The 14,060-nt window shown below is 43.4% G+C and overlaps 1 protein-coding gene across 2 annotated transcripts in view; it reads right to left on the reverse strand.

Moving 5' to 3' along the window:
* Positions 1–14,060, reverse strand: part of DOCK1 (dedicator of cytokinesis 1) — a 277,154-nt gene that overhangs the window by 47,782 nt on the left and 215,312 nt on the right. For both annotated transcript variants that reach the window (XM_054276537.1, XM_054276536.1), the window contains exons 36-38: positions 10,282–10,322; positions 8,850–8,940; positions 5,038–5,157 (exon numbers count right to left, since the gene is read on the reverse strand). In XM_054276537.1, coding sequence (XP_054132512.1) covers positions 5,038–5,157; positions 8,850–8,940; positions 10,282–10,322 — 252 coding nt within the window. The remainder of the gene's footprint in view (positions 1–5,037; positions 5,158–8,849; positions 8,941–10,281; positions 10,323–14,060) is intronic.

The raw sequence follows: 14,060 nt of genomic DNA on the forward strand, positions 1-14,060 counted from the left end.
CCATCACCTTGTTGAACAATAAACCCTGTTCTCAGGTGTCAAATCCATACAGTTTTTAACAATTCCAGAGATGGGAAGTGCACCACTGCCCTGGGCTGTCACCATCATATTTTCTGAAAAATCCCTTGCCCGGGATTTCTTCTGAGAAGCCTCAGAGAAAAGGGAGGGGAATATTATCTCATTTGCTTCACCTTGTTTTTCTGCTGTGGAATGTGGTTTGGAGATTGTCTATCCAACATGTGAATTGTTTTTAGTTAATGACCAATCATGGTCAGGCTGTGTTGAGACTCTGGAGAGCCACGAGTTTTTAGTTAGTATCTTGTTAAGCCTTCTGTCTGCATCCTTGCTCTATTCTTTAGCATAGTTTAGTATAGCATTCTTTAAAATAATACAATATTATAAAATAATAGATTAGCCTTCTAAGAACATGGAGTCAGATTCATCATTTCCTTCCTGCCACAGGGAACCCTGAAAATACCAAACTGGGCAGCCTGAAGAAACTTTCCTAACATCCAACCTAAACTTCCCCTGATGCAACCTGAGGCTATTTCCTGAATTGCCAGGCCCTTCCTTTGTGCAGCTGCAGCACAACACCTCCAACATCACAGAAAACCAACCTAAACCTGGAGATTTTCCCACCATTTTCAAAGAAACAGGGACTGTGTGTCTCACAAGCCTCTGAAAAATTCAGCTGTTTGCTCCAGAGCCAATTTATTCAGGTGAGGACAGCCCGGCTGGGGCCCAGGATCCTGATAAATGAAATCTATATTCTTGAAGGTCAATAACTCCCAATCTGCTGCCTCACAGATTTCCTGCCTTGGAAGCTTTCCCAGCATTGCCCAGGACATGGCAAGTCTTCTGGAGAAATGAGTTGTACAGGGAGCTCCTACACAGGATTTGTACGAGGTACAACTCATTAATGGGAGAAACAATTTATCTGGAGAGGGGACCATGGAGAGAGGCTGCTGATACTGGAAGGAAAATGCTTCTTTTATACTCAGGGGGTAAGAAAAATGTGCAGAGCCTAAATTTAGTTGTGTAGACATGAGCTGCAAATTGTTATGGGCAAGACTTTGCAGATGCAGGAGATCTGTTTTAGGGAAAACCCAGAGATTTAATTTATTTTTCAAGCTGCATTGCTTGTTGGCCAGAAAGAACTACAGCATCCAATTTAGTTTTTGAGGTTAATAGCAGCAAAGGAGGATCTCAGGGTATTTCTGAGCTCCTGCAGAGTTAATGGTCAGGAGCAGTGAAATAGTCTGGGATAAGAATATTATGGTGCCATGTTCTGATGTGTCAGGGACTTTCTAAGCTGGTTAAATTTCAGGTAGTGTTAATTAACCAGCATGAAGGCTTAATATTTGAAATAAAATGCTAAAACTCAGCATTTCTCTATTGTTAGCACTGCATTCAAGATACAGCCAGGTTGGAAACTCTTTAAACAAATAAATATATTCCTTTGGAACAGGGTCAGCCTCTGTATCCTCTCTCTCCCAAGACTCTCTGTCCTTCCCAGCTCTCAGGACAGCTCTGGGGCTGAGCTGGCCACCAGCCTCGCACAGATTTTTGGCAGACAGGTGAATTTCACCACTCACTTTTTAAGATGGAAGAAAAAGCCATTTGATGTCATCCCATGAGCCAGAAAAAAAGGCCTTTTAAGCCAAAGCATGGCATTTGCTGTATAATTTCAGATATTTTCTGTTCTGTGGCTGCTGTAAGCAGTAAAAGCTTTTTTTTGGAGGAGGAGGGGAGAAAGGAGGAGCAGAAATAAATGAGCAGTGTGCATTTATTTAGCTTTTTCTCCTCAGGACCAACACTTTCAATTTATGGAGGAGCAGAGCAAAACCTGTCCTGATTTATGGGCAGCAGCATCACCAGCAAACCTGAGCCCATGGCTGGTCCCACATTTCAGCAGGCAGGAGCAGGAATGCTGCTGCTTCCCCTGTGGCTCCACAACCAACCCTGGTTTAAAACAACACCTTATTTTTGCCAAGGAGCATTCCCTGGATTCAGGAGCTCATCAGAATTGATTTCCATCAGCTCCTTCCCGCAGGAATGAATGTCACCCCTTCTCCCACCCCTTTAGTCCCATCACTATTTCCCTTCTCACCTTGGGACATTCCAACCCAAGAATTTCCAGCAAAGTCCCTGCATTAAGGGCTTTGTTGGAAATCACAAAGCTTCAGGAAAACACAGAAAGAGCAAACACTTGAGAGCAGCCCAAAGGAGGGGTCAGACTGCTGGGATAAACCTGAGGATCAGGATTTAAGGGCAAAAGCCAAGAGAGATGGAGAGGAGACTGGGAAGTGCGGTGCAGTGAAGAATGGTCCAGGAGAGAAAAGGATCCCTGTATCAGGGAAACACCTTTCCTTTTGGAAAGCAGGAGCTTAGAAAAGGAATGAAGAGCAAATTAATCAGGAATCTAATCCATAAAGTAGAACAGCTGAAAATGCAAAAGTTGTTTTTGAGAAATGCTCCTTCCCTAAAGGTGAAAGTTGTACTTCAGCTTTATAAAAGGTTGGTTTAAGGACCAAAAGTCAAATACAGGTGAAAAAACAAACATCCTAAGAATAACAGATTAAAAATAGAAATTAAAATGAAGAACCCTATATGGATCTTGAACTCCCAGTACAGGGACACTCTGGTGAGGGCAGCATTTTGTTCTCAGCCCACATGAGGTGCCACATTCCTGCCCTAGGGCAAGTCCAGCTCCCTTTTCTCACTTACAAATTTCTCAGGCACTTTTGACCAGCAGTGAAGTGCTCACTCCAGCCTGTGTGTGGAGGATTAAATCTAAATTCACCTGCCCATGGATGCCAATATTTAAGGGATAAGCCTCATGGTTGGCTTTCAATAGACAAGAAAACTGTGAATTCCCCTTGGAAATTACTCTGCCAAGAGAAAGGGATCCTGATTGTTGAGAGGCTGAACTACAGCAGCCTTTAAAAAACAAAAAGCCAATGTTTTAAACCCATTTTTAGGATATCCTTCTGCTCCATTCCCTTTACACAATGTTTCTAAGTCCCACATCTCCTTCCCTTCCCAAATCCACAGTTTCCTATCAGGCAAACAAGGGGAGCTGAAGGATTCTCTCATCTCTTGTAACTGCCACAAAAAGTCCTCCAAATTACATGCACCACTTTTTTATTTACTCCATGGCATCACATGCCCATATATTCACCCTTAAGAGATGAGTTATAAATGTACCATTGATTTCTTTTGATTTTTTTTTTTTGTAATATCATTATCTGTAAGAGCTTCCTGAAGTTTGGGAGAGGCACAGGCTCACAACTGGAAAACAAAACTGCTGAGCTTCTGGAAAAGCCTGGAGTGTGTGCACAGCTGCCCAGGGCTGGTGACCTTCTGCAGACACCTCTTGTTACTTAATGGGAAGGGAAATCAAACAAGTGGGATCTGCCAGCCAGGGACTCAGCTGGGTGATAATGGCACAAAAAGCGCAAAAATTGGTTTGGGCATGGGTTCAGTGTCCCAGAAATGCACAGCAAAGGCTGTTTCAGGTGTTCTACTGATCGTGGAGAGCTAAAGCAGCTGCTGGGCTACATTTGCAAACTGCTCAAGGAATGCAAGAAGTTGATTTAACTTAATGTCAGAATGTCCCAAATGAGAGGATTACCTTCCATCCACACTGGAAACCTCCACTTGGAGCTTCCTGACATTTGCAAAATCACACAAGATGAATATTCTCAGTGTATATTGATTTTTTTATTTCCCTTTTCATGGAGTAATGTGAAAAATTATCACCAGCTTGAGTGACCAGAAAATGAGAAGAGGAATATCTGTAAGTAGGGGAGAGCAGTTTGGAAATAAATCATCTCCTCACAGACACAGAAATCACACTGGAGTCCTGGCACTTGAGTTCTGCACAGAATTGGTGCTCAGCAGAACAATTCCCAGTGCCTGGGCACAAGAAAGGACCAACAGGAAGCCATAAAGACAAACAAAATCAACAAAATAAAATAAAGCAAAATAAAACCAACAAAATAAAAAACAGGCAACTCTGGTTTTCCTTCCAGACAGGAATGTAAGACTAAAATAAGCTTTAAAATCAGCTGTGACTCTCATTCAAATGAGATTCTGCTCATTCTCCCAGGAAAAGCTTTTTGGGCAGCAGGAACTGTCCCCAGGTCACCTCCAGCAGCCCCAGCCCCAAACAGCCACTTGTGCACCACTCCAGAATTACATTTTACAAATTTTGTCCCAGTCCAGACTACAATTTTTACCCCAATCCAGAACTACAACTTTTAGCATCACTCATTAACAATTTTTAAATATTGCATTAAGATTAACTATAAAATTTGACTTTTTAATCAACATTTCTAACAAAATGATAGAAATGAGAGTTCCTATCAAATTTATTCTAGGATTTTAATCTGCTTCTGCTAAAAACTCACCTGGAAAGGATGGGCTGGCTGGATAATGCTCTAATTTTACCAGAAAACACCACTTCTGTTTCCTTTTAAACCCCAAGTTTCCACTTCTGAAATGTTCTGACAAAGAGATTCCTACTTCTATACTGGAACATTTCGTGCCTGAAATACCCAAACCCTGATCCATCCCTGTCTCCCACATTAACCCCCTTCCTCTCCAACACCAAGCAATGCCAAATGCAATTTCCTGCTGCATTAAAAGATGCAATTGCAATGAAATATCCTCATCCCAGGATATTTATCATATCAACCACAGACATCCAGGCCCTGAGGGAATTATTTTTATGTACATGAGGAAAAACAAGGGGAGCTGAAGGATTCTCTCAGCTCTTGTAACTGCCAGGAAAAGTCCTCCAAATTACATGCATCACTTTTTTATTTACTCCATGGCATCATATGCCCATATATTTACCCTTAAGAGATGAGTTATAAATGTACCATTGATTTCTTTTGACTTTTTTTTTTTGTAATATCATTATCTGTAAGTGCTTCCTGAAGGTCACTGGATGCAAACTATGTTTATTATTAAATTTATAAGTTTGAGAGAAAAGCAATGAAATACATTTGCACTTTTTTCTTCCCTTTTTACCTTGCCCTTGTCAAAGTAATGGATAATTTCTTGATAGAGCTGATCTTTCAGCTGTCCTTGAGTAGCAGCTTGGTATCCATCCCGCTGGGTAAGATGTGCTGCACATGCTTCTTCTGACCACTAAATCACACAAAAAAAAAGGGAAAAGTGAAAGCAAATCCAAAGCTATGAGTTCTGAAGCGAAATCAAAGAGAGAGGTTTTATTTAAAGGAGTGGTACTGCAGTTAATGCACCAACAAAGGGTTTTTTCACAGCTGTGCCCTTTGCTTCCTTGGGCACAAGGAGCATTATTTGGATGCTGTAATTGGAGGCTAATTACATCCATCAGCTGGAGGGAGCTTCTGGAGGTGGCCTCCTCTCCTTGGTGAGTTTGATGAGAGTGACCTTGGCCTGCTGATGGGAACAACCTGCTGGGGACACAAGGAACACTTCACTTGTGTGGGAGAAACCCTGGAGCCCAGACCCATCAACACAAAGGTGATGCCTCAGGTTTAGCTTTTCTATTTTTCACATTCTGTGCTGCTTTAGTGTGTGAGTCTGAGCTTCACATCAGGGATGCTGAGCTCTGTGCACAGAGCAGGGAGACAAAACAATTCCTGCTCCAGCTGGGCACCAAGGACAAATGACCCAAATCTCAGCCCAGGAGCACAAACACCGTGGGCTGGAGAGAGAAAAACAAGCAGGGTGGGACTGCCTGGGCTAAAGCTGGAATGGGACAATGAACTGCAAGGTGCAAATGGAGCAGAACTGATCCCGGGGACAGACCCCGTGCCTGGCCGTGCATTTTGGGGCCATTTTGGTTCATCTTGGGTGCAGCCCTGGCTGGGCTCTGGTGCTGCCCAGGGTGGATCCATGGAGGAGATGCTTTCCATAAATCCCTGCTTTGTTCTGTAACTCTGCCCAGCCTCTGTCCTAGGGCAGCCTGCACAAGGCATCCCAGGGAAGGGCTGCAGGCAGGGAAATGGGATGGCTCCAACTCACTGAGGATTGTGGAGGCAGGGAAAGCATAATTAACTTTATCCAGCCTGTCTGCAATTAGCAGCTCTGGCTCTTCCAGCAATTGCCTGATGGATCAAGGGAAAATGTCAATCATAGGAATCATGGAATGGTTTGGCTTGGAAGGGAGCTTAAAGTTCATCCCATCCCATCCCATCTCATCCCTTCCCTTCCCTTCCCTTCCCTTCCCTTCCCTTCCCTTCCCTTCCCACCTCTGCCATGGCAGGAACACTTTCCACTGTCCCAGGCTGTTTCAAACCCCATCCAACCTGGCCTTGGCCACTTCCAGGGATCCAGGGGCAGCCACAGCTTCTCTGGGCAACTCCTGGATTCATTTCCAGAATTACTGCTACTTTACCTTCTATGTGTTATTAATTTTCACCCGATCACTTCTTGATTTGGCCAAGATATTTGTGTTTGGGTCATGCAGACACCTCTGACAGCTCTGTTCTGAACTCTGTTTCTGAGTAACACAAACCTGCTGGAGCTTGCAATGTGATGCAATTTATTTCAGCATGCTAAGAGCTGCTATCTTCTGTTAGTTTTGAACACCTCAATTTTGACAAAAAGGCTTGAAAACGCAACAAAATCTCTTTTCTTGAGCATGCTTCGTCAGCTTGCAGTAATTTGGCCTCTCTCCCTCCACAGACAGAGCCTTCTTGCAGATTTAAAGGTGAAATTCTCACCCACACTCAGTCCTGCCCTCGATGTGATCCCATTAAAATCACTGGGATGAAATATCTGCCCGTGATGAGTGTCATTGAAAATCCTGTCCTGAGGCTTGACAGAAACACTCAATTGCTCACTTACACACCCCCAGTGCTGCTGCTCCTCAGGCAACACTGAACTCCTCCCTCCACTCAGGGCTGAGCTAGAGATTGATACACTTTGATAATAAAGTCATTCCAGCCTCTAATGAAATTATACTTACAAACAAACATCCACTCAGGGATGAAAACCTGTGACAAATTCATCCCTGCCATTTGCTATCGATTTGCATGAGAAGGAAAGAAAAATGGCTATTTCTTCCCATGGAGCTCTTTACTGAATTCAAAGGAGCACATTTAGTGAAACACTCACCTGCTCCCTGAGCACAACCCCTAAGAAAAGCCACAACTGATTTGAGGTCACAGAAAGTAAATTGTCTAACAAGTCCAGGCCATGGCAGGTGAGGTTTGAGTGAGGTTTTATGGCATGGTTTATTCCATCATTTATTCAGGAACACAGCCCCCACGGAGGGGAGTGAATCCTTCATCCTGTCTACAAGTGAAGTGGGCACAGTGCTTTTGCACTCCAGAGGAATCTTTGAGATGTTTCCTTGTGTAATAACCCTCTAATGATTTTAAAACACAGTAAATACATTTCAGAGTGTCTTAATTTAAATTGCACATGTACACTCTGCATCATATTTAGTCTTTTTATGGCCTGGATGCAGTTTACTCAGCTCTGAAGTAGGAATAATTCTCAGTGCATCCATCAGAAGGATCTCATTTAACACCTTCCCCTTTTCAACTTTTCAAAATAGATATTTGACACTCTCGCTTTGCTGGGGATTGCTGAAATTAAAGCCAGGATTGCCAAGAACAGTTGGCTGCTGAGGATGAGCTCCCTTTCCTGGATGAAGAGGGGCACCATGGGTGCAGTCACACAATCCCAGCCTGCTGGGGGTGGGAAGGGACCTCAAAACCCATCTGGCTCCATCCCCTGCCATGGGAAGGGAAACTTTCCCTGCACCAGGAGGCTGCAATACACTGCAATGAGCAGGGCATAAGGGGAAATGAAATTCTTATTTATTCTGTCCCTGACTCTCTGCCCCTGGAGGGTCATGTCCTTCAGGGGGGTGGAAGGAGATGCAGCACTCCCTGAGGAAAAAAGATTTCACTGCAGGGTGTGAAATGTGAGGAAGACAAACAGGACTAAATCAAACTCTTCCAAAACCTCTAATTCTTATCATGTTGAGATTTTTACTTTTCCCATTAACTGCTTTTCAAAATTAAAACATGAACCCAGGAATTCAGTGATGACTCAGCTGTATTAAATGTGATTTCATGACACAAGTGTCTGCTGGCAAGAGCAGCACCTTCCTAAGTGACAACCAGGAGAGCAAAGTAGGTACCTGCTCCCACATTTGTGACATTAGCACATTAAAAAGCTGCATGTCACACACAAAATCTTCTTTCCAGAATGTTTTCAGGAGATTAATGCTTCTGAAGTACAGCTTCACTCCATTTCTGGCTGGCAGTGGGTAGTGTTAAACAACTCAAAAGCTTTATCCCAGGCACTTTGTGCAGGTAACATGTTATTTGAGCATATTGCAGGCTACACCAAACATTCCTTGAAGAGGAGCAGTATTGTTGTGCCTCTTCAAATGTGCTATAAAGTGGGTAACACAGCATTAAAATGATATGCACCTTTTAAAGGCATGACCTTGGAGAGAAGGCCATTTGAATCTCTCTGCAATTTTCTGAAATCAGTTCCAGCCACCCAAGAGCACTCGAGCAGGGGCTCCAGCACTCCTTGCACAAAAGATCTGTGGAGAGCTCATTTACTAAAATATCTGCTTCGAGGCTTTCACACATTGAACAGTCTGGATATTTGCAATTTGCATTTTGTGGTGCTGACTTGACCACATTCCCTTCACTCCAGCCCCAGCTCCAGCTCTGCCATGCAGTGCTTTCCTCTGGGGATGAATTCCATGTGAAAATGAGAACCCAGAGCAGTTCATCAGCTTCAAGTGCAGCTGTTCTGAGTGCCAACACCCCCCTGGCTGGCTGCTGCTGGCATTTCCCAGACTTAGGATGAGTTCTGGGGTTTACCTTGAGGAGCTTTGCGTGCAGGAGTAAGGTGTAGGCAGCCTCTGTGTAGTTGTCACACTCCTTGTGCAGGTCACACAGCTTGTACAGGTACCTGCCAGCAGCAGAAACAATGGCTCTTAAAAACAGTGCGTTCAAAATGTCACTCAATCATTCATTTTGAAGATTACAAAGGTTCAAGTCTATCTTCAAACAAGTAAATATTTGTGGGATTGGTTGAAGTTCCCATTCCTGTGTGCAGACAACATTTAGGACCATTGCATTTCCATTGTGCTGTTTTTGAGGGACACTCAGGGAATCATGGGGTCATTCAGGTTGGAAAAGTCCTCCAAGATCATCCAGTCCAATCTTTGACTGAACACCACGAGGATGACTTGTGGTGAGTAATAAATCCCATCCAGATGCTGTGCAAGACAGAGCACTTTTACAGCTCAGCTATGGGGACAGGAGTAAGTTTCATTCTTTATCTTCAATATCATCACACCTCTGGCAGGGGATTCTCTTCATTTGTTTGATGATTTTTACACTGACAATTTAAAAAAATCCCTACAAAAATATTAAAAATTGTCTTTTGAAAAAGCCAGTGAAAATCCTTTCAAGTTTGATATTCATGAGTTTGTTAACAGAAATTGGAGAGAATTTGGCCGGGGGTTTGACAGTGAGAGGCAATTTGTCTTTATAGAGATGCAGAACAGGACAGACCTAAATAATAACAAATCACTTCATGTGTTTGCCCACAATTATCAATCCTGCCATTTCCTATTCTTTTTGCAAACTTCTAAAAGACCAATTAAAACCATTTAAACAACAGGAAGAGAGCTGACAAGTGAAAACTCTTCCAAAAAGATAACAAGCACCTGAGAATGAATAATGAGTCACATTTGGATACCTAAAATAGCATTACAAACACAAACTTCATCATTTGAGCACAAGAGTGTAAGGAACAGTCAGCCAAAGCACAAATGGGGGGCTGTGAACCCTGAGGTTTACACAAAGCCCAATATTTCCATGTTTACTTGGTCTGAAAAGAGATTTTGAAAGCTTTAAGTTTAAAATAAGTATCAGTCAGTCATTATTTAACAGTTTTTTTATTCCAAGTCATATATTTTGTACCTCACCAGGAGGCAACATCATTTCTTTGCTCAGCTTATTTGTTTTCTCCACCAGCAGAAGAATTCTGGCTCCTGAGTATTTCAGTGCTCATTGTAATGGAACTGAAGGACTTGGAGAAAGGGGACAGAGATAATCTCCTGACTTTCACTTCCAGCACTCTGTTCTCAGTGCAGATAAGCTTTTGAATCACTTCAGGTTCAGCCAAGGTGTGATTTTTCATTACTCTTCTCCTCCAGCCCCCAAGTGACTGCTTAATATGAACTTAATTTCCCCAATTACAGAGCCTGTGTCAGGCAGTTTGTCACCAGTCATGTTTACAAACCTTATGTACATCTCTTCTCTCTCGATCTCCTTGTAGAAATTCTGAAAAACAACATAATTTGGTTACAAAGTCTTTGATTTCACACTTTGGAATGTACACAGAACGCGCTCCAAATTAAAAATTCATAATTGCGTAACGTCAGCCTCCAAACTGCAAAATGAAATTTGCCTCCAGTGATGGAACACAAGTTATTTAACTCAGAAAATCAAATGCTGGCACGTTTCATGTTGCAATGTTTTAGGGCTTCTGTCTCATTGCAAAGGTTAAGAATTTGCAAGAACAATACTGCCAGAAATTTGCTGCTGGCATTTGCGAGTCACACATCATTCACCATTTTCAGCTGAAAATTTTCTAACATACAAAAAACCCAAAATTTTTAAGCAACAGTTGTTCTGTGGATTGAAAATTATGAACCCTAGTCCAGTAATACATCATCTGCTCTTGGATTCTAACAGTTTCCTTGGAAATACAAAGTCAGATTAGTGTTATTTGTCTGGTTTCACATGTCACACATCAGCATCACTCTCCTCTGAGTGCCTCCAGCCTTGAGATAAACTGGTTAACAGTGCAAATATTGTAAATGCAAAATATGATAACTGGGGAGACATTCAAGGCATTTCTGAATCAAATTTCAAGTTTGCCTCCAAAATTTAAAAAGTACCTAAGAAAACAAAATACCAAGAAAGTCCTTCTTCACTGAAATAAATATATTTCAATGCTAAATTCAAGAAGTTTGAGGAGACACTAAAAGAGCACAGACCCAGCACTAAAAGAGGGATCAATCCAACACAAAAGTGATCCCTTAGAAGTGAACTGGAATGGATGACAGAATCCACATTTCAGTGAGGAATGGTGGCTTATTCCAGGAGTATTTCAGTTGATGTAGCTGCTTATTAGTTTTGGGTTCCATTCAGAAAACAAACTGCCAAGGCCACCACTGCCCCATGTCCCCAAGTGCCACATCCACATCGATTTTAAATCTCTCTAGGGATGAGGATTCCAAACTGCCCTGGGCACCTGTGCCAGGCCTGGGCAATCCTCTCCATGAGGAAATTGTTCCCAAAATCCACCCTGAGCTGCCCTGGCCCAGCCTGAGGCCGTTCCCTCTGCTCCTGTCCCTGTTCCCCCCGGCTGTGCCCTCCTGGCAGGAGCTGTGCAGAGCCACAAGGGCCCCTGAGCCTCCTTTGCTCCAGGTGAGCCCTGCCCAGCTCCTCAGGGATTCTGCAGCCCCTGCCCAGCTCCTCAGGGATTCTGCAGCCCCTGCCCAGCTCCTCAGGGATTCTGCAGCCCCTGCCCAGCTCCTCAGGGATTCTGCAGCCCCTGCCCAGCTCCTCAGGGATTCTGCAGCCCCTGCCCAGCTCCCTCAGCCCCTCCTGGGGCTCAAGCCCCTTCCCAGCAGCACTGGCTTCAGTGCAGATCAAACCCTCCCAGTTAAACCACCGTCAGTGCAGACAAATCTAATCCCAGGAAAAGCTCGGGATCAATAAAGTCTCAATTAAGAACTCTGTGAGACCTCACATGGGAATTATGCCGAGTTTCAGCCGTGGGTTGGATTTTTGCAAAGGCATGAATTTCACTTCAGGTACCTGGAGAAGGATGAAAAGGCTGAGTGGGCCCTGGAGGGAAAGTGGGAGTGTAAAATCAAACTCAGGTTTGAAATCACGGCAACCGAAAGCGACAGAAAATTCCTCCCTGTGCCGCTTGCTGGGATTCCAGCAGCTGCACAGGGCTGTGCTTGGAGTCTCACAGTGACTGCACCTGACAGCAGCAAGTCACCCACAAAATCTATCATCTGCAAATGCCTCCAAACTCAGCTGCCCAAAGCCAGCAGCAGGAGATGCTGCTGGGAGACACCTGGAGAGAACAAACCCCAAGGGCTCCTCACCTTCCCCGTGGGGATGGTGAGAATTCCTGGGAGGAGGCTTTGGGCGCTCTCATGAAGGGAAGGAGAAATAACTTCACCTTTCCAAGGGAATTCTCCCAGTTTGCCACAGCGTGTGGTGACTGTGATGTGCTGTTTGCCATCCTGCTTGGAGACCTGGCAGGATTTTCCAGCAGGGCTCTGCTCAGGAGGACGCCGTGACCTTTCTGCAGGCAGCCCAACAGCACTTGCTGCATCACCAGCCTGTGACAAATCTCCAAGTCCCTCCTCTTCGCCCATTTCCCAAACATTCTGATGCTTTCTGATGTGCAGAGAGGAAAAACAAACTAAAAATAAATGCCCAATTTTGGATTTGATGCCTCCATCTCCTCTCCCGCTCCAGTGGGCACCATTTTGTTCGTGGCTGATGAGATGGGGTGGGGTAAATGCTGCACTGCACGAGGCCAGGACTGCATTAGATGCAAAATAAAAAAGCTAAAAACTACATTATATGCAAAAAAAAAAAAAAAAAAAAAAGCTGCAAACTATTTACTCTGCTCTTTCCTGAACAAAATCCATCAGCCATATCACACAAATGACAAACACTGGCTGTGCCTCATGTATTTAAGCAAAATCAAAGCTTTGATGATGATATGGGGAGGAAAGCTTGGAATTCTCAGTGGCAAACAGTAGAAAAATCAAATTTAGTTCACATTATTTTGGGGTCTCTGAAAGTTATTTTTCATGGGTGCTGACTTTTGGGTTGTAAAATCTCATTTTTAAAATCTCCACCAAAGACCATGATGTGTCTGAGTACAACTGGAACAATTATTGCTTCCAATTCCAACCCAAATTATTGCTTCCAATTCCAGTCCCCAAAGGACCAAGATTTGTGTATGGGGTGGAAACTCCAGAATTTCAGAATCTAAGAGGAGGAAATTTCCCATCAGTGAGGAAAACAAGCCAAGCTTTTCCTGCTGTGAATCAAATAGTACCTCCAATTCCTATTTATTCAAAATCATTTAAATAAAGGGGCTGAGCAGAGAGCAGAATATAAATGGGATTGCAAATCCACGGGAATTTTGGGAGTAAATGGCAGAGAACTCCGACATTCTGTATGCCAAGTGGTTTTCAGCACAGAGTTGTTTATACACCAATTGTAAATGTCAATGAACAGGCCCTGTAACATTTCTCCTTAAATCTTTCTGTAGAAACAATTAAAGAAGGGATAATCCATGTTTTCACAGACTTGTCTTCACCAAAATAGGAAAAAAATGGGAAAAAACCTAAAGCATTCCAAATTTCCACAAGAATCCCAACAGACACTCTGCTTGACACAAGCCCTTTGCTAAAGGTGCAGGATTCTGAGGGTAGTGGGGGTTTGGGTGATTTTGTGGTGATTTTGTAGTGGTTCCATGGTGGTTTTGTGGTGATTTTATGATCATTTTGTGGGGATTTTTGGTGGTTTTGTGGCAGTTTTGTGGTGGGTTTTTGAGTGATGTGGTGGTTGTGATTTTGTGGTGATTTTTGGTGGTTTTGTGGTGGTTATGTGGTGATTTTGTGGGGACTTTGTGGAGATCTTCTGGTGATTTCGCAGTGGTTTTGTGGTGATTTTACAGCAAATTTCTGGTGATGTTGCAGTGATTTGTGGTGATTTTGTGGTGATTCTGTAGTGGTTTCATAGTGAATTTGTGGCAATTTTGTGGTGATTTTGCATTGATTCGTGATGATTTTGTGGTGATTTTGTAGTGATTTGTGGTGATTTTGTGGTGATTTTGCAGTGACTTGAAGTGATTTTGTGGTGATTTGTGGTGGTTTTGTGGTGACTTGTGGTGGTTTTATGGTGATTTGTGGTGACTTGTGATGGTTTTATGGTGATTTGTGGTGGTTTTGTGGTGACTTGTGGTGGCTTTATGGT

This window comes from Melozone crissalis, unplaced genomic scaffold (assembly GCF_028551555.1).
Source record: "Melozone crissalis strain CALT ecotype California unplaced genomic scaffold, PUWL_Pcris_2 ptg000019l_1, whole genome shotgun sequence".
Classification (NCBI taxonomy): domain Eukaryota; kingdom Metazoa; phylum Chordata; class Aves; order Passeriformes; family Passerellidae; genus Melozone; species Melozone crissalis.